The sequence below is a fragment of the Mauremys mutica genome, chromosome 2 (genome assembly GCF_020497125.1).
Source record: "Mauremys mutica isolate MM-2020 ecotype Southern chromosome 2, ASM2049712v1, whole genome shotgun sequence".
NCBI lineage: Eukaryota > Metazoa > Chordata > Testudines > Geoemydidae > Mauremys > Mauremys mutica.
This window is the reverse complement of record NC_059073.1, coordinates 126,335,717-126,356,697: the sequence shown is the minus strand read 5'-3', so window position 1 is coordinate 126,356,697 and position 20,981 is coordinate 126,335,717. Positions and strand designations below refer to the sequence as shown.

Genomic DNA, 20,981 nt, shown 5'->3' with positions numbered 1-20,981 from the left:
ATCTGAAAATTATCAAAGACTTATATAAATTCAGAAAAAAGAATGAGGAGTACTTGTGGCACCTTAGAGACTAACAAATTTATGAGAGTATAAGCTTTTGTGGGCTAAAGCCCACTTACTTCAACAGATGCAGGCAGTGGATGAAGTGGGCTTTAGCCCACAAAAGCTTATCCTCAAATACATTTGTTAGTCTCTAAGGTGCCACAAGTACTCCTTGTTCTTTTTGCTGATACAGACTAACACGGCTGCTACTCTGAAACATAACATTCGGAGTGGCTCTTATGAATCCTAGGACAGCAATTAAGTTTTAATTTAAAGAGTGACAGTAAATACTAAGATTATTGAAAGTTGCATTAACTGAATTTGTTTGCCCACACGAGTGGAATAATCTGACCAGTTGACTAAGAGAGCAATTCTATGCTCTCTTGGTCAACTTGGTAAATTCAGAAGAGCACTTTTTATGCTCCCAATCACAATTGTTTGAAGCTAAAGGACTGCAAGGAAGAGGACTATGAATTTATAATCCACACAAGTAAAATCTTTAAAAAAAAAAAAAAGACCGAAAACATGTACATTGCATCTATATTCATGACCATGCACACTGAAGGTCAACTAAACAGAGCTTGTTTCTTTTCAAGTTGTTTCAGGTTCACATTAGTTATGGTAATAGTACTGCATATATTTGTGTTTGTAACCAAGATTATTTAATTTTTTTGTCGATAACCATTAACCAATTTCTCCCCCCCGCCCACTCCCTGAAAAGGGTGTATGCAAAAAAGGAATGTTCCCGGACCTGTAAGTTTAAATTGGCGAATTGAAGGCCACACAATAGTTCAGAATTCAAGATGTCCATGGAGAGCTCTAGCATTTTATGGAGTGGGATTAGCTTTTCACAAGCTGGTGATAGTTTAGGAGTTTATCAGAAATTTCCTTAGTCATTTAAAAAAACAAAAACAAATAAAAACCCTGCCTAAAGGGAGAGCTAAACTTAATTCCTCTGAAATCCCAGTATTTCTAGGACTATTACAGGACTCTTATTTTTTCCTTCTTTTTGCTCTGGTTCTCTGAAGGAGATGTTTCCCCCTCCAAATGACATTACATGCAGTAACCGAAGCAGAAAGGAGCCGTTTTCTGTAGTGGAAATTTAACACCTCCTGCCAAACCCCATATAAGTAGGCTTTAAAGGACTGGACTTTTATCTGTAAATGTTGGTAAATATTGATTTCACCATGCACATACAAATCGACAAAAAAAAATCTATTTATAATAATCAAAATTTACCAATAGGCAAGGGAAGAAAAATGTTGCATGAGAACTTATCAGAGTTTGATTTAAGGCAATTTACTTTGTATAATTTGACATGTGATATTGACAATTTGTGCTTTGATTGCTAGAAAGCTTTAACATTTTGAATCTCTACATCTACAGTCATTAAATAACTCCCATTATTTTCCACAACTGTAAAAATTTAAATCACTAAAAATAAAATTAAATGCTTAAAACCCATAGTTTTGCGCAAGTGTGAAAAAATTAAATGGATAAAATTTCAAAAAAATGCTTAAATACAAACATCAATACGAGCCATCAAAGTAGTAAAAGAATAAAAATTGAATCCTGCCAAGCCTACGTTTGAATCAGGCTGTGGGAAAGGCTCATGCTGACACCACAAGAGAGTGCAAACATACAAGCCCCCATGTCTGCATGGCTAACTGATTCAGGCTGCAGACTGGAACAGTGGTGAAAGCCTTTCTGTGCCCGCTAGGCAACTGACTGCATACAAGTCCCCCTCCTCACTGCCAACAGCACCATCCATGGTGCCCAGGGAAGGCATGAAACTATTCTCCCGCAGGGGCTAAAAGATGTGCAGGCTTTTCAATGGGCCCTCCACTCTATATAAACGGCACAGACCAAAAAGTACATTTACTATGTTTAGAATAGTTAATACATTTTTTAAATTAAAAATCCATATCTATTTCTGTGTCTCCCTGGGATGTCATTTTACTTTGCTAATATCTCACTGATTGTATTACGCTATATTTATGGCAAAATAACATGAAAAAATAAAGATACATACATGACTAGGCTCACTTTTGAGCAGCTCAGTTGTTTACCCATCATAGATATAAAACTTGAATAAAAAAATTTAACCTCAAGCTACCTTGATATAGAGGTGAACGTCACTAATTAACTCCAAGGACTGAGCGAGACACTGGAAATCACTGAAGTTTAATAAATAATAAGCAAGGGCCCAACAATGCTCCTACTGAAGTAAATATAAAAACTGCAAGGGGAGGAAGACAGGGTCCCTAGTAAATAAATGCAAAAAGGATAACACCACAAGTATGTACTTGGGCTCATTTATCTTTACTGTTTATCATCTAAGTTCTAGTTATGACATATCATATTTTAGCAAATATACTGCAGTACAAAATTCTCAGCCTATGAACCATCACTATGTAAGTTAAAATGTATTTCAAAACCCAGTACTTCTGAACATAATGAAACCATCAAGATGTGCAGTGTGAGACTAATCCACAATGGGAGTGCAGCAACTCTCACCATCATGTAGGATTAGGATCATAACCATCCTTAGATACCATGTGAATTTATGATTGTTCTCCTTGTCTTCCCTTTCTACCTATTTGAGAGACCATCACATTGTATCTTTCCTAAAATTAGACTGTGAGCTCTTCAGAGCAGAGACCAGGTCTCATTTGATTTGTGACTGGCTTAACATGTTTTTGGGTGCTAGACAGACAAAGAGCAAACGTGTTTTACAAAAATTGACTTCTGAGCATTCTGAGACTTATTATAGCATTCCTCTATTCAATCTTTGCCCTGAGCTGGGGAGTGACCAACAATATTTCATGCAGAGTAATGATGGGCTAATTAGCAAGTTTTTTACTTCATGTTAAACAGAGAGCCACGGTAAAACAGTATATGTTTAAAATCCATATGCCATTTCTTCAATCATCTTTCAATTGTACTTGAGCAATGATCTTATTTTCAGCTGCCACAATAGCCTGCAATTTGACACTTTAAAGATAACGCCTAATACACAAAGGGTGCGGTTTTCAAAAGCACCCAGTGTTGACCTAATTCCACTCCCACCGAAGGCAATGGTAAGACTCCCACTGATTTCAATGGGAGGACAGTTAGGCTGATGCCGAGCGCTTCTGAAAACACCACCCAGCATATATTCACACAAAAGAACACACAAACTGATATAAAGAATGTAGTCACTGTTCATTACTCGGTTTCAGGTCTTCGCCAACGTGGCATTTACCTAAATCCTCATCGAGTTTGGTCTTGGGTGGCTCCCAAGGTGGTCGGGCTGCTTTGGCTTTTGCTTGTCGCTTTCCTAACTCCTCCTCAAACCTTTCATACAAATCTCGGAGCCGACTTGTTCCAACCACCGTGGAGTCCCCCTGATAATGACAACAAACCAAAAATAAAACAAACAGAAAATTTAAGGAGGCTGTGATGGGGTATAACTGCCCCGCACTGGACAGGACAGGGTTAACACCATACTGTGGGCTGTGGAAGCCATGCCCCTTTGCCCCAACTGAGACCCCAGTACAACAGTGAGCAGCCCAGCCCAGTCTGGGCTGACCATCGAGGACTACTCCTGAGAGCATTCTGCACCAAAAAAATTAAAAATTATGCTCCAAAATAATAAAAATGCTGTGCACAATATTTTAAAATTCTGCAAATTGTATTTGTCAAATAAATGTGGAGGCTCCAGCATGGCATTGGGGAGCACAGGCCACTGGCTGCACAGAGGTGGGAGTTTGCAGAGCTTTCTGCAGCAGGGACTAGCAGCTAAGGCTGGCGCACAGTAGGAGCCACCAGCCAGGTTTTCACCAGTCCCGCTGCCTGCCCAACAGTGATTTACCTCTCTGCCGGCTGTCCTGGGCCGCCGAAAGATACTGCTGGGGAGGGTCACATGACCACGGTTGTGGCTTCCCTTTGCTTCCCCATCAGAAAGTCATTTTTTCTGTGAGGAAGCAAAGAAATTTGCAGGGGACATAAATTCTGTGCACACACAGTGGCACAGAATTCCCCCAGGAGTACAGAATGTGGGGGGAGGGATAGCTCAGTGGTTTGAGTATTGGCCTGCTAAACCCAGGGTTGTGAGTTCAATCCTTGAGGGGATTGAGCCATTTAGAGATCTGGAGCAAAAATCTGTCTGGGGATTGGTCCTGCTTTGAGCAGGGGGTTGGACTAGATGACCTCTTGAGGTCCCTTCCAACCCTGACATTCTATGAATGTGTGTTGCGGGCTCCCACTCAGGATCGACCCAGACCACAGAGGCCAGACACACTGAGACCCAGGCAAATACCTGGCTACCCATGGAAGCCCACTAGGGAAAGGAGTCGTCAGGAACTTCGCCGGTCAATGACCCTAGAGATACAGAGGACCTGTGGACTACAGCACAGGAAGACAGGGTAGGAAGCAGCCCAGGGGAAATAGACATTGATCCGATTGTGGAACCAGGAACAGAGTCAGTGTGTTTTGAAGGGATCCCCCCTGACTCCATGGCGGATACACTCGCTGCTGATAGGGCCCTGGGCTGGTGGAATAGGGAGGGCGTGGGTCTCCCTACCCTGGCCACCAACCCACCCCTGGGTGGTGAGCCACCCCCTGCCTGGCTGTACGGGGAGACTTTGGCAAACCAGTAAAGTGCCTGAAACCACTATGGCTTATTGTTAAAGGAAGCCTAGTCAGCAAACTGTAAATTGGCCATTCAGCAGTCTCAGCTTGACCAAGGCAGGAGGGGAGAGGGTTTTGGGGTGCCACAGAAAGGGCAGCTTGACCCCGCGCCCTTCCTGATAAGAATTGTGTTGAAGTTGCTGATATATGCATTTTAAAAGAGCAGGATGTGCCCCAGGAGTGTCTATTGGGATCTCAAGGCTGCAAACTCTGGAAGAACCCACATCTGGTTAATCAATAATCAGAAGGAGCCTCTTGCTTGCCCATTGGAACTGCTTGCTTTACAAGTTTTCTTTAAGGGACATGTCATTCTATTACTAATGTATAAATAAGAGAAAAAGCTTGAGATAGTTGGACTCATTTGGGGACCCTTTTTGGACTCTCCCTCTGGATACATCTTGCGGTTCCCACCGGCAGACAGAAGATTTGGCCACTGGAAGCCTCCACTGTTTCACTCGAGAGCCACACTCAGCTTTGGTAATTATCAAGGGTTGGAGGTGTTTTACTAACTTGTTGCGGACGTGTGTAAGTGTTTGAGACTAAGTAAAGTGTAGCGTTAAGTGAAAGTACTCTTGTGTTGTTCTGTTTGTGCCAGCCATCTATCGGTCGGACGGCCGTGTCCCCCGATTTATTTCCTGACACCACCTCACACAGAGTAACAGTTACCAAGAGCTTTGGGTTGAAAGAACCCTGGGTAACATGGCCACCAGGCCATACTGCCCCACTTAGACAAGCAGTCCTATTGAGTTCAGCCTCAAGGCCATACTGCCCTGCACCAAAGGGTGGCCCCATCAACTTCGGCTATTAGGCCATCCTGCCCTGCATCCAGGATAGTTCTCCTGACAGGGCATACTTGCCCTGCGACAGAGGCTTTGCAATATTAATGTCTTAAAATATGGTGTGGTTTCATCATTCCAGAATGAACAAATGAAAAAAAATCAACAAAACAACAAACATTTCCTAGAAACGGTCCAGTGTAGCATGGGAACTTCGTATAAAATCACTGGGACATATGCAAAGGCATCCTTTCACCAGCTGACCCTGACGATAGAGAACTGTATTCAACTGTACACTGTAGTTATTGGTAGAGCCCTGTGCGGAGACAAAATCGGCATCTGCATCTGATCCGTGATCTGCAAACATGGTCCACAGATATTCACAGATTTGCAGGCCTCTAGATACAAAATTTGGATCTGCATCCATCCGCTATCCACAAACATGGTCTGCGGATATCTGCACCTGCGGATTACATTACCAAAATACAAATAACTGAAGAGTGATGAAAATAAAACTGGAGGGAAAAGAAAATTTGGGAGCATTAAGCATTGGATAAAACAAAAATGTAAAGCTGTTAAAATGCTTGTAGTAATCATTGTATACAAGGATAGTACATAGTAACTGAGGGATCTTCATAGACGTACCACTTGATCCATAGGGTCATTTGAATAGTAGCTTTCTGAATGGGTACAACGAACCCACACAGGCTTGAGCAATTCTTCATCTTCCTCTTCATTTTTTTCTGAAATGATCTCCTCTGGCTCTTTGTCTTTAATAGCGGTATAACTCTTCTCTTTACTGGCACTCTGATTCTCTGACCACCTCTCTCTCTCCTCCTCCCATCGAGGCCTCTTTCTCTCTCGGCTGGGGGATCGGCTTCAATGGGAGAAAAGAAAGAAAATCAATCACAAATTGTTTTGTTTTTTAATATTGATATAGTTATAATACAAAATGAATAGTTTACTTCAAATCAATAGGTCATTTTACCATATGACTTGTAGTAGAGTTCACTTGGTATTTCCTTATTTTAAGAGGTTAACTTTCAACAGTAAATATTAGCTTTTGGTACAAATCTAGTATATGGAGTCACTTAGCAGCAGCTCTGGAGTTAAGACTGAAAGCCCTTTGTAATTTTAAGGCCTATTTTTGACCACACTGTAACTCTCAAAAAACCCTCATTTTAGCCTAAAAATGCTTATTTTTACATCAAATGAGATTTGGAGGGGTTTTTTTTGGTTTAGTTTTGTTTTAAAGGTTTGAAGCAAATCAGCCATACTCTGAAAAAGTAAACATTTTTGTTTTGATTTTTTAAAAAAGGGAAGACTGACATCAAAATTTTATCAGCATGAGTATGGAATGGTCATATTATTCACGTAGAGAGAACCCTTTTCCACCACATCAGATTTTCATATATTCCCTATTCACTCTGTGTAATATGTGAAAACTGTCTTAGTAGTGTTTTAGGAAGTTTTCAAAACATTATTGGGACTATTTTTTGTATCCCTCCACCTATAAAACCAATAAAGCTAACATAAGGCCAGCTCAGACAAAGCCATAAAGACCTCTAAAATGACCTAAAACAGTTATTCTACATGTAACAATGGGTACCCTTATAGGCTAGCAGTGAGTGCTAAGGGACTCCCACTGTGCAGCAGGGAAGTCCACTGTCCAATGGTATAATTTTCCCGTTTCTAGCTTTGAAGGGCCTCAAGATATCAAACTTCAAAGTCATGACATTTTCATATAAAGGAAAGCTGTTACAAGGCCAGGACTGAATCTTGTCCGTCCTGAGGCAAATATATGTACATGTACACATGCACAGCCTGATAAGACTTTCAAGATCAAATATCCCATCTTACCTCCCGGTTCTTTTGTAATCTTTTTTGTAGGACCTCTCTGAAGATGGCGATCCTCGGCTATCACGATGCCTATGTCTTTCCCTCTCCCGTTCCCTTTAAGAATTTAAAACAAACAGGTTAAACAGAAAATCCTGAATTTTGTAAATACTGTTCCTGAAACAGCACAGAACCAGTTTTAAGTCAATTGTCAGCAGTGTTGTAAGTTGTGTGTTCCAACAGTTAGATTCCACGAAACCTGAAAGCCTTGTGGTGTCAATCTATTCCTCAAGAAATTTATGACAGACAGTCCCCTCCACCTTCCCTGCTCTCATCATAAGGCCATCTATCTTAATAGCCCATTAATTTATTCTCAGTATAGACAGCCGATATTGTATACCATCGAGTCACTCCCTTTCTGCCTGTCATTCTTCTGTTATAAATGAAAGGCCTGCTTACTCCACCTGCTACCATTCTCTTTCACTTAGAGACTGAGCAAGAAACTATTCCACACACAATAACTTCAGAATTGCAGCAATAATTCAAACACATTTCTCATACAAGCCCTCTGACCTTCATAGCCACCTCAGAAGTGCATACAAATAAACTAAGATCACCAACAAAAAAATAGATGTCTCCATAGCCTAATGACTATGACCCCCATCCTATGAACACTTATGCATGAGTAAATTTACAGGCACAAGCAGTCCTAAACACAACCACTCCCAATGTTCTGTAGCTGGCGGCCTTCACTCACTAGCATAAACTGGCACTTTTTACAAGCACTGTATCTGCATGACAGCTTACAAAATAATATTTTAGAGTTTTCTCCAAGATGCTTTTTTAAAGAAATATTCAGTTGAAGTAAAAAAAAAAATCAGATCCAGAAGAAAGCTCCTGCAGTTGTTTTCTGTTGTACTGAGAAATGCGGTTTACACGGATACTTCTCAGATCATCCTCAACCATAGGGTGACCAGATAGCAACTGTGAAAAAACAGGACAGGGAGCGGGGGGGTAATAGGCACCTATATAAGAAAAAGTCCCAGAAAATGGGACTGTCCCTTTAAAAACAGGACCAGATGTCACCCTACTCAACCATTAACCAGTTATTATCACAATTCCAACATTGTAGTTGCCATTATACAACCAATATCTAAGCCACAGTTGTTACAACATTTAAAAACAATTTCTTGGGGCAATTCTTAGAAGAAACCAGAGATCTTAAGCCTTCCCAGGGCAGGTTTGGAGATTGTATTTCAATGTTCAGGGCTTCAAACGTTTAGCTAAGTAGCTGTAAAATTTAAATCATGGAATTCCATGGTTTATTGTTTTTCAGTGATTTCCACATCAAATGCACTCCATTTATAAATAAAAATATATTTCCCCTCAACAGTAAGCTCAACCTGGGCTCCTTCCTCCTCACACATCACCATCAGGAAAAAAAGTTCTTGTGGACCCAATTTGGCCATCAGTGACACAGATGTTAACTCACTGCTGTCAGTCAGATTGTACAGACGTAAAAAAGTTAATAAATAACCATGTTGATGCACAAGAAGGAACAGACAGATGTCTACCATAGCTGGGCTGGCTCTGCAGGGATAATAGGAATTTGAATCAAAGTTAACAACATACACACACATTCTGGTATATATTTTTATACACGTGCACACAAAAAAAATCTTGTAACCTTATGAAGTATGCACAGCCAAACAAATTTAACACATACTATGTACCCCTTCTGCACATGGACCCCCTTTCTTCATCTTTCCTTGTTGTGTTTTGTCTAAGTTTAGAGCATATGATCTCCAGAGCAAGGCCTATGCCATCTGATTTGTTGGTTAGCTCTGGATCAAAACAAATCAAAGCAGGAAAATCTTTTCTGCCATTAAAAGTGAACAGATATGACACCAAAAACACAGGGAAACCAGATTTCAGTGGCCTTAAAAAGTTATGAATCTATGGGCAAAAAGCTACCATTTTAATATACCTTCTTTCTGAGTAAAACTGAACTTTTAACTTTGAAATCTAGTTTGTGGAATTATGTAGTGAATACTTAAAGTCACCTACAACATGCACAGTATTCCATAACCCTTTCTTTTCATGATGCTTGAATGTTGATCACGTTTTGCTCTCTTTGATCCGTTACATTAGCTTTTTAAATGATTATTCCATTTTTTACAACTCCTTTCCTTCTCCAGGTTTCTCAATAAAACACACTTCTCTCAAGAAGCCTATGCAATTGCAGAGAAGGGTTAAACTTCTTAAGATAAAATCTCAATTTTTTAAAACTAAAGGCCTAAAGTTAGGTATCTAATCTATACTTCAGACACAAAGACACTCAGTGAAAGTCGAACTAAAATGACAACACAAGTTGGAACGCCTCTGTTCATTCACACTCCTTATGTTGAGTTCTGTCCCACCCCTTCCTGAGTTTTACATATTGGATAACTGGGTCTTGATCCTGCACAGAACCACACAGGCAGATCCTTAGGCCCATCAAGAGCCCCACTGAAGTCAATGCGTCTCCATGCAGAGCCTCATTGATATTAGTGAGGCTCTAAGTGAGAGCAAGGATTGGCATACACAGTTCTCTTTGCAGGATCTCAGCCTTGGGGTATGGCTACACTTGCAGCTGTACAGCGCTGGGAGTTAAAGCTGTCTTCGTACAGCTGAGATGGAAAAGCGCTGCAGTCTGTCCACACTGACAGCTGCCAGCGCACTGTCGTGGCCACATTTGCAGCATCTGCAGCGGCATTGGGAGCGGTGCATTATGGGCAGCTATCCCAACGTCCAAGTGGCTGCAATGTGCTTTTCAAAAGGGGGGCGTGGGGTGGAGTGTGACAGGGAGCGTGGGGGAGAGAGAGAGAGAGAGAGTGGATTTTTGGAGCCGACACTGTGTCAGCAGCTGCCTTGCAAGTTCTGACCCCCTCCCCCACCCCTCTCTCTCACTCACTGAAAGCAAACAGCAGCTGTTTCTTTTTTTCCTCACAGACGAGATAAGCAGCCGCTGCCGAAATGGACACCACCCCAACCCCCCGCCTGCCGCGCTGCTTCTCTCCTCAAGCAAACACTAGCTGTGGGTGTTCCAAAGGGAGCCCCCCTGCCTCTGCTCATTCACTGCAAACAGTAGCTGTGTTTGTTTTTTTGATAAGCAGCTCCGGATCCCGGAGTTCACAACAAAATAAAGAGAGGCATCAAAACAAAACAAAGAGTGGAACCCTCCCTTAAAAGGATTATGGGAAGCTTCCGGGGGGGGGGGTCAGTCACTGCGTACTAAGGTTATTCCCTATTTACACTGGCGCCCCAGCGCAGCAGCAGCAGCGCTATACTCTTTATTCCTTTCGGGGAGGTGGAGTACAAGCAGCGCTGTAGCCACGGAGATACAGCGCTGTATGTGCCTTGCCAGTGTGGACGGGGAGTGAGTTACAGCACCGTTGGTGGCTTTATTGCGCTGTAACTCTCAAGTGTAGCCAAGGCCTTAGATTCCAAGTTCTTGGGGCATGGATCTTCTCTTCATAAGAGCCTGTAAAGCACCTACCCTATGCTGGTTCTATACACAAGTTGATAATAATCAACACAAAGCACCCCCTACTCCCTGGCAGCAACTCTCCCTGACTGTGAAGTAGCCAGCCACCATGTCTCTAGTGATCACCGAGAAATTCCAGCACATCCACCGAGTGCCCAACACCAACAACGGGCAGTGGAAAACCACCATCACCACCACCAAGGGTGTGGGCCAGCGCTGTGCCCACATGGTGCAGAGAAAAGCAGACATTGACCTGACCAAGAAATCTGGAGAGCTGATGGAGGATGAAGTGCATGTTATCACCATCATGCAGAACCTCAACAGTACAAGATCCCTGAATGATTCCTCAACAGACAGAAGGACATTAAGGCCAGCAAATACAGCCAAGTTCTGGTCAACGGGCAGGACAACGAACTGCATGAGGACCTGGAGCAGCTAAAGAAAATCCAAGTGGATCAGAGCCTACGTGTGCGAGCCCAGCATACCACGAGAGACGAGTGCTGGGGCAGAGCTATTGGTGACTCTAAGAAGTAGTCTCTGCCTGAGTCTGCAATAAAGTGCTACTCCCAAACCAAAACATTCTCCCTCTCCAGGCAACAGTTTGAGCCCGCGTTAAATTCACAGATCATTGATTTACCTGCTTCGTTCATAACTTCTGTGGCGAGGCGGCGTCCTTCCTCTGTCATAATCTGACCTGTGCCGACTGCTTTCTTGCCTTCTCCTGTCAGGGCTCCTGCCTCGATCCCGCCGATCTCCATGGTTACTGGGCCGGTGTCTGTCTCCGTGCACGTGACTATGATCACGGTGCCGGTGCTCATCATAGTGCTTACTCCTCTCTGGAGACCTTCGTTCACTTTGGGTCTTTTCTACCTGATATTGGCTTGTGTGCCGGAAATGACTGCTACTGCTACTGCTGCTATTACTGTTGCTGCTCTGAAAGGAGTTTGAGTTATGTTGATAACTATTAAAATTAGGAGGTGGGAAAGACTGCTGCGAATAGCCTGTAGAGTAGACAGGTTGATAATTAACTTGCTGCGGCATCACCGGTGGTGGTGGAGGATGAGGCATTGAAGGAGGTGGCATCATGTAGGGAAAAGTGTTTTGTCCAGATGGGGCCCCTGGTACTGGGGAATTACTGGGATTTGGGACTGGTGGAGGAGCAGGAGGGAAACAAGGAGGGACTGGAAAACTCTGCCTTACTTGATGGTTCGGAAAAGGCGGTCTCATGGGACACTGGCTGATTGGACTCTGTGCTGAAGGGGGTACCAGGGACGGATACGGTATAAAATCGGGTCTGGGAGGCACATATCCTGTGGCTGGAGGGCTTGAGTAAGTAGTCGGAGGAGCTACTTGCTGGTCATATTGGTACTGCACTGAAGGCTGCTGAGGGTGAAGCTGTCTCAGGTTCTGAGATCTGAAGGTTTGTGTTGTCGTTCTTACACCAGGTCCTCCTCGACCCCGTGGGCATCCTCGTGCAGAATGGAAAGACATCTTTCACCTTCAACGGAAAAGAAGAGATAAAATGTAGAATGCCACATGAGTCTAAGGGTGAGGGGAAGAGCTAATTGTCTGCCGCCCTTTTTAAGTCTTATTCTGTAACAAAGATAACTTCTTGAATATCAAGTTCAAGTCTCAACTGAAATGTCAAGGCACCTCTTGCTATTTGTACCCAGTTCTGTTCAACTCAAGGGCAAAACAATCTCTTCCAAGAGCTGGATAGCAAATATTGTCTACAAGAGTCTGCTCTCTTTATATATAGCCTGGCGTCCTCAGGTGTTAATGAGAAAACTGTACATCAGTAAAACATCAATCAATACCCAACAGTGGATCTAAGAAAAAATGTGTATCAGGTGGTATGGGCCCAATCCTAAACCACTGAAATCAACAGTTTTATCATTCCTCTCAATGGAGACAGGAGCAATTTGGGTTCCAGTACCTCCATATTGGTTATTATTTCCATAAAAAACTCTCCTAAATCCCTAATCCAGTAATATGCTCTGCTAGCACATTGCCTGAGCAGAGCCAAAGTTTGACAAATGTTTACCTGATCATTCATACACATACCTGTTCAGCAGCCACTATGATGCAAAGCCTTCAAACACAAAATTAACTTTTATTAAAAAATAAAAATCACAGAATCCATGAATTTCAATTTCTGCAATAACCATCCTATAAAGGTGCACAAGAGGTTGCCTCTCATGCAATTTTAAACCTTGAGCATAAGGGTTTCACCAACCCTTCCTATTAGAGTTGAACCCTGTTATGTCGCTGGCCTAGGGGTTTGCCAAAAAGCGTCGAAATAACCGATGATCGAGATAAACAAAAACCAATATGGCGGCAATACATTAACATGTGCTTGAAATTTCTTTATGTACATGATGTGCGTTAATAAATGAGAATGTACATGCACATGTTTTTGGAGGTTTTTTTACACAACAGCGTTGCCGCGATTTGTTTGATGAAGCGATCGGCATGCTATAAAAATGTACATACATGTTTGCTAACAACAAAAGGCATATGTGCACCAACTAACAGCAGAGATTTACCAGTATATTAAGAATAAAAGTTTACATGTTTGTATCATGGCTTTGGAGACCTTCTCGTAGGTCTTTGCATTCAGTTTTTTTGGAGCGCAGTTTTTTTGTTTACCAGTATACAATACAAACCACCGTCGATTCTCGATACAAACCTTTATTATATTCTCCAACATTGCAAACACAAAGATCGCTCACAAAATCACATAATCACAAAAAACGTGCGGGGTGTAGTTCGTTTTTACAAAAAGCTAACCAGTGTCAAAATTAAATTTGCGAGTCATTTCACTCTGACACAGCTCTGAAAAGTATCGTACACGCGGTTACTATGGTTTCTTTACAAAGTCTAAAATGCTTTGTTGCTTTTTGCCTTTAACAGTCTGCTTGAAAACAAATGCTTCAATATTATTTATGCTGTCTAAAACAGTTTCATCTCCTACAAAAGAACCATACCGTCGAATTTTCTGTAGCATTTCTACCACCTCAGCAGCTGAGGGAATTGGTTCCAAATCTTCGTCCGCATCTTCTTCATCTTCTTTGTCATTGCCGCATGCAGATGTGCTTGCCTGTGCTGACTGCACACTTGATACAATGTCTTCATCGGTGATCACGCCATCAGTAACGACGTCTTTGTCGATTTCTATGTAATCTCGGAATTCCTGGACAGTGATGGCTAACTCCTGTGCCTCCTCTTCCAAGATAGCATCTGTAAGGCTTGATTTTCCCGCCACTTCCGCGAGTTCTTCTGCGGCTGCATGGCACTGTGCCTGAAACTCATAATCGGAAATATCCTGAATGACGCAGTGCATCTAGCAGTTTGAGATTGTTTCCTTCTTCACGTCATTCCAGGCTGATCTCAGGAAGTTCATTGCATCTAGAAGGGAAGGGGTGTACTGTGCCTTCTTTTCATCATGGAGCAGGTATTGGCGCATCAACATTTTCCTGTAGTACACCTTAAGCACTTGGATTATCCCCTGGTCCATTGGTTGGAGCTTACTGGTTGTGTTATTTGGGAGATAAAAGATCTTAATGGCCTTGAGACCAGGAACATCCGGATGAGCTCTACAGTTGTCCACGATCAGTGCCACCTTCCTTTTCTCTGCTTGGAACTTCCTGTCCCACTTTTTCACCCATGCACTGAATAGATCTCCTGTGATCCAGGCGCTTGGCTGGCCATCGTAATCACATTGGAGAACTTTGGTCTGCTTAAAGCATCTGGGATTCTTGGACTTTCTATAACGTAGAGCGGGAGTTTTTGGCTTCCATCCATGTTAGCAGCAACTAGCACTGTAAGTCGGTCCTTCGACTTTTTTCCACCGTGACAAGCCTCCCCACGAAACGCCATAGTCTTGTCTGGAAGGCATTTCCAAAACAGCCCAGTTTCATCAGCATTAAAAATGTTCCGAGTCTCATAGGTATCCAAAATTGTGCGCATTTGAGTCTTCAGCCATGAATCCACTTGTTCCTGTTGAACCGCAGCGCTCTCTCCACAAATTGCTTTGAAGACAATGTTGTGCCTCTTTTTGAAACGATCCACCCACCCCTGACTTGCTTTAAAGTCAGGGTGTCCTAGCTTTGCAGCAAGGATGTCCGCCTTCTCCATCAGCAAGGGACCATTGACGGGAAGCTTTGTTGCTCGCGTATTTGTGAACCATTGAAACAGTGCATCGTCGACATCTTTGTGCTCAGCCACTCTAAGTTTTTTTCTTGCTGGATCAAAGACAGACTTCTCGTACATTTGCTTTATCACGTCGGCCTTCTTTTTCCATCCTGAAATGGTGTTTGCTGGAATGCCATGCTGACGACTAAGGTCTGCCGGTTTTCTTCCTTTTTCTAGCTGCAGTATGATTTCATACTTTTTCTCTATTGACTGATTGTCCAGTTTTCTCTTAACACCTCCAGACATTTTTAGAAGGGAAAAAATAAACAGAATAGCTACAGCATGTTATCCTTCAGACAAGATCAACAAGAATGAGTGAACTGGCATGGGAGTGAACGACCATACGGACCGTGATCACGTGCTACGTGAACTCAGCACATGCGCAGTGAATCGAGATAACCGTCTTATACACGCTGCCTGCACGTGGCTGGATCCGGCGAAGCGGGACGGGGAAGCCGGGCCGGGCGGCCGTGGACGGGGACCCGGAGCCGGGCAGCCAAAGAAGCGGGACCCGGTAAGCGGGGCCGGGCGGCAGGCGAAGCGGGGACCGGGTAAGCGGGGCCGGGCGGGCGGCAGGCGAAGCGGGGACCGGGTAAGCGGGGCCGGGCGGGCGGCAGGCGAAGCGGGGACCGGGTAAGCGGGGCCGGGCGGGGCCGGGCGGGCGGCGGCGCCGGGCGGGCGGGCGGCAGGCGAAGCGGGGACCGGGTATGCGGGGCCGGGTGGGGCGGGGCCGGGCGGGCGGGCAGCGCCGGGCGGCGAAGCGGGGACCGGGTATGCGGGGCTGGGCGGGCGGGCGGCAGGCGAAGCGGGGACCGGGTAAGCGGGGCCGGGCAGGCGGGTACGCGGGGAACCGCGGGGCGGGGGAGCCGGGGAGCGGGCGGCCGGGGACGCGGGGAGCCGGGCGGCTGGGGACACGGGGAGCGGGCGGCTGGGGGCACGGTGGGTCGGGGACGCGGGGAGCCGGGCGGCTGGGGACGCGGGGAGCGGGGCGCCGGGGACCCGGGGGGCTGGGGAGCCGGCGGCTGGGGACACGGTGGGTCGGGGTGGCGGGGCGCCGGGGGGGTGGGTACGCGGGGAGCCGGGGGGGTGGGGACGCGGGGAGCCGGGCGGCTGGGTAGGCGGGGAGCGGGCGGCTGGGGAACCGCGCGGCTGGGGAGCCGGGGAGCGGGCGGCTGGGGACACGGTGGGTCGGGGACGCGGGTAGCGGGCGGCTGGGGACGCGGGGATCGGGGACGCTGGGGAACCGCGGCTGGGGACGCGGGGAGCGGGCGGCTGGGGAACCGCGCGGCTGGGGAGCCGGGGAGCGGGCGGCTGGGGACACGGTGGGTCGGGGACGCGGGGAGCCGGGCGGCTGGGGACGCGGGGAGCGGGCGGCTGGGGACGCGGGGAGCGGGCGGCTGGGGACGCGGGGAGCGGGCGGCTGGGGACACGGTGGGTCGGGGACGCGGGGAGCCGGGCGGCTGGGGACGTGGGGAGCGGGTGGCTGGGGAAGCGCGCGGCTGGAGAGCCGGGGAGCGGGCGGCTGGGGACACGGTGGGTCGGGGACGCGGGGAGCCGGGCTCGAGTTATTAGGGTTTGGCGAGATTAAAGAATCGACATAACGGATGAGAAACCCATAAGACAAAGACGGAGTTTGGCGGTTCCACTTCTAAAATGTCGACTTAATAGGATTGGCAAGTTAACCGAGGTCGAGATAAATGGGTTCGACTGTATATCAAATCCCAGCTATCCTATTATCAGTCAAACAGAGAGACAATGGCAGTTTATGCTCCCTATTTCGGCCCCAATCCTGAAAAGGCTTATAACCAGTGCTTCTATATCGTGATGCCAACTTTTTCCAACCTAGCACTAAAAATTTCCCAAATCTGGTGAAAAATTCCCAGATAAAAGCTTTTTACAGTGCTTCTATATCCTGGGAAATTTCCCAAAACCTGGGAATTTGTGAGTAAAATGTTTCAATTTGGGAAATTGGGAATTTTAATTCAAAACATTTTACTCAAAAATTCCCAGATTTTGGGAAATTTCCCAGATATAGAAGCACTGCTTATAATATACTAAACTTTATACCAGGGGTCAGCAACCTTTCAGAAGTGGTGTGCCGAGTCACCATTTATTCACTCTTAATTTAAGGTTTTGTGTGCCAGTAATACATTTTAACGTTTTTAGAAGGCCTCTTTCTATAAGTCTATAATATATAACTAAACTATTGTTGTATGTAAATTAAATAAGGTTTTTAAAATGTTTAAGAAGTTTCATTTAAAATTAAATTAAAATGCAGAGCCCCCCTGGACTGGTGGCCAGGACCCGGGTAGTGTGAGTGCCACTGAAAATCAGCTCGTGTGCCATCTTTGGCACATGTGCCATAGGTTGCCTACCCCTGCTTTATACACTGTAAGCAATCCCATTCAAGTCAGTGGGACTACTCCCAGTGTATGAAGTTAAACATGTGCATAAGTCTTTTGCAGAATCAGTGCCTTAGATCATAAAGATTTTTTCCCCCTGCAGTGGTTGCAACCAAAACTTGCAGCATTGTATTCATATATGAGAACCAGACAGTGAAAGGAACTAGTCAAACACCATTGTTCAATGTGAGGAAAAAGGAAAAAGTGAAATACATAAATGGTACAAATAAATTCAATATTTAAAATTATTTCAATCTTGATATTCTAAGGGGTAACATAAGGAGGTTTATTTTAGGGAGGGGGTTTAAATGTGATGTTCAACTTGACAGTATTCCTCTAAAACACAGAGAAAACATCGAACACCACCCACCAGCATCTTAAAATATAATTGGGGTAATTTCATGTAATGGAGCATATAAAAACTAAACAACCTGTGTCAAAGATATAAAGTCTTCCTTGAATCATAAAGGCTTTGTCTACCCTACAAATACAACCATATTTGGGAACCTGCTTCCAATCTTCTTGTCCTCTAATTTAATTGGTGGTGCTAGACTGCAGGGTACTCTGAACAGTATCGACAGTTCACAGTCAGGTGAAGGCTTGATCAGATCTAACTGAGAAAGCAGGCTGAAGCCTTGATTTGTCCAGAGCATCAGCCCTGTTATTTAACATGGTTCAGGCGCAATACTTCATTTATTAATTATTATTATTATTATTGGGGCTATGTCCACAACACACCTGGCAATTTCCAAACATACACAATCCTTTCAGTCAAAGAACTCACAATCTAAGAAAACAAGCAACCCATGAAGGATGAAGAAATACATAAAACATGCAATGATTTTAAAAGTAAGCATTAACTCCCCCACTTGTCATTTACCTAGCCAGATGCTCTACAAATTGGATGCATGTTTGCAGCCAAATTCAGGGATAACAAAGGCATAATCACATTCCCTGTTAACTTCAATGGAATAAATGGGCCCAGAGAGCCAAAGGTATTAATGAGACCCTATCACTACACAACAACTAAACATGGTTTCGGGTTTAGAGCACACAGCCCACTGCAAGCCTAGTCCCGTGGCAACAACCATCATCAAAAAAACTTAATAAGCTTTTATTAAAGATGCAGAAAAAGAAGGAAAAAACATTTAAAGCATTAGACACATGAAACATTAAGAACTGCTTTAATTTTAACATTATTCCATATTCCCTTTAATGGCAGGGTTTTTTTTTATAAGGAAACCTCCCACCCCCATTCCTGTTTGACAGACTATCTAATTTTATAAATGATGGTAATAACTGTCCTTTTTTGGGAAAAGAGAAAAGGTTAGTTGAGATGGGCTGGAGCTGTTGTTGTTAAAGTCTGACCCTGCTATCTTTAAAGACACACACACACACAAGAATAGCAAAGACTAAAAATGTAGCCTCTGTTTCTGGCTCTTACTTGGAGAAACACAGGAACAACACATGATCTTAGCCGCAGCTCTGAGACCTGGCAAATTTGTATCAGCGTTGAGCTGTTTAGGATACTGTTTTTAGCTGCCTTTCTGGTCATGGACTCAGAGCAGTGTTGTAAAAGATGCAGTCTTGGCCAGCTAAATCAGATTATTATTAGGCAGAGGCAAAAGGAGAAAGACAGAAAAGAGGAGAACTAAAATAAGGTTGGGGAGGAAAAAGACACGAGGGAGGTGATGTCAGCAGGAAGCCAGCTCTGACATGCCAAGTGCTGCTCAGAACTTAGATGGTAGAGGTGGTGAAGTCACCGGGTCCGCCTCTCTGGCCCAATCTGCTCAGAACATCTTTCAGGAGCAGGACAGCAAAGGTCCAAGTGGTGTTGTGGTGGATCCCAAGGTCTCTGGAGACAGTGATGGGATTTTTATTTCTTCCAGTCCATGTGCTTCCACCTCATGTCATGACCTCCACAGCAAAAATCTCATTTTTAAAGGATCCCCCAAAGGGGTATTGTGCAAAATAGTTCATTCCCTCATTATTTTGTTCACCATTTAGGCCTACTTTCCAGTCTCACACTTTTCCTATTTACCAGTCATGATCTTAACACAATACTTGGTGATATCAATAAACTAGTGATCCCCAAACTTTCCAGTGTTGCATCCCCCCTCACCCCTGTCCGCAGCCCTCCCCCCCCCCCACCCGAGCTGGGGCCGGTGCTGGGGAAATGCAGACAGAGGTATTGGGGGGGAGGGGGCAAGGCTAGGGCCCAGCTGAGGGTGGTTCTGGGGCCAGGGCTGCAAATGGAGCCACAGCAGTAGCCAGGAGTGGGGCTGTGGCCAGGTGCACAGCAGTGTCTGGAGGCGGGGCCAAGAGTAGTGCTGGGAGCAGAGTGGGGCTGGGTGGCGTTCCCTCCCCACCCCCAATGGAGGCTGGCCTGGGCCCTGCAATGTACCCCTGAATGCTCCTCCGCACCCCCCACAGTTTTGGGACCTCTGCAATAGATCTTTCTGTTTGGACTTATCCAGCCTGTCTAGTTTTCTGTTGACTTTTATCAACAATTGTACATAATGAACTAGCTGGACTTTTGTTACCTTAGACAATTTAGTGCACAGGCCTCTGCACAGTGGTGCCTTAGAGCAGTCCACTACATATATTTCTGCTGAGGGATCATCACATAAGAAGAAATAAACATTCTAAGGAAGGACTATATTCATCAACTGTCTCTGATTACTGTCCTCGATCTACCCACATCTCTCATGGAAATAACGTTCTCAGATTCATTATCATAATTGAGTCACCTTGTAGATAACAAAGCATGGATTTGAAAATGAAAAGTTGTGGAATAATGTAGAATGCACAACTCATTTTGATGTTCCCTCCGCTGCAATTTTAATTTAGCTTCATTTTGGGTCCACATTTAAACCCCAAGCTTAGTCTATACTACAGAGTTAGGTCAATGTAAGGCAGCTTAGGTCAACCTAATTATGCCAGTGTCTACACTACAATGATGCTTCCGCCGAAGTAAGTGGTCTGCTATCCCAACATAATAATTCCCCTTCCACAAGAGACATAGTACTTATGTCAGTGTATTTACTTACATTGCCTGTTGGCTGTCATTCTTCTCGCTTTCACAGCATGGGGCTCACAGCTACACACCCGCCCCCCCCTCCAGCTGTCAGACAGGCACCGGACTCACAGCTGGAGCCCCCACCCTGGGGTGACAACCCAGCTGTGAGGCAGCACGGTGCTCAACTTCAGGGCAAGGAAACTACTGCCAATGAAACTGACATTCTTGTCAGTTTCATGGCTTCAGCTTTGAGCCTTGCTGCCACTCTGAGCCAGAGGCAGACCTAAAACTGACAAGAATGTCAATTTCATTGCTGGTAGGCTCCATGCTGTGAAACTGAGCTCAGACTGTCACTTGGGAGGGGGGAGGGGGGAGCAGGGGGGGGGGAAGGGCACATGCTCCACCTGCTAGTGCCACACAGCTGTCAGTACCCCACACTCCTAAATTAAGTTAACCTAATTCTGTAGTGTAGACAAGCCCTAATAAACTCTCTTTTCTTCCCACCAATACTATAG

General features: G+C 44.9%; 1 protein-coding gene and 1 pseudogene across 1 annotated transcript in view; one reads left to right on the top strand and one right to left on the bottom strand.

Moving 5' to 3' along the window:
* The window catches only part of DROSHA (drosha ribonuclease III), a 118,395-nt gene that overhangs the window by 96,259 nt on the left and 1,155 nt on the right, over positions 1-20,981 (bottom strand). Inside the window, exons 2-5 of the mRNA XM_045003835.1 lie at positions 11,489-12,349; positions 7,350-7,442; positions 6,135-6,366; positions 3,287-3,428 (exon numbers count right to left, since the gene is read on the bottom strand). Coding sequence (XP_044859770.1) covers positions 3,287-3,428; positions 6,135-6,366; positions 7,350-7,442; positions 11,489-12,342 — 1,321 coding nt within the window. The 5' untranslated portion in view covers positions 12,343-12,349. The remainder of the gene's footprint in view (positions 1-3,286; positions 3,429-6,134; positions 6,367-7,349; positions 7,443-11,488; positions 12,350-20,981) is intronic.
* LOC123365034 lies at positions 10,961-11,385 on the top strand (annotated as a pseudogene).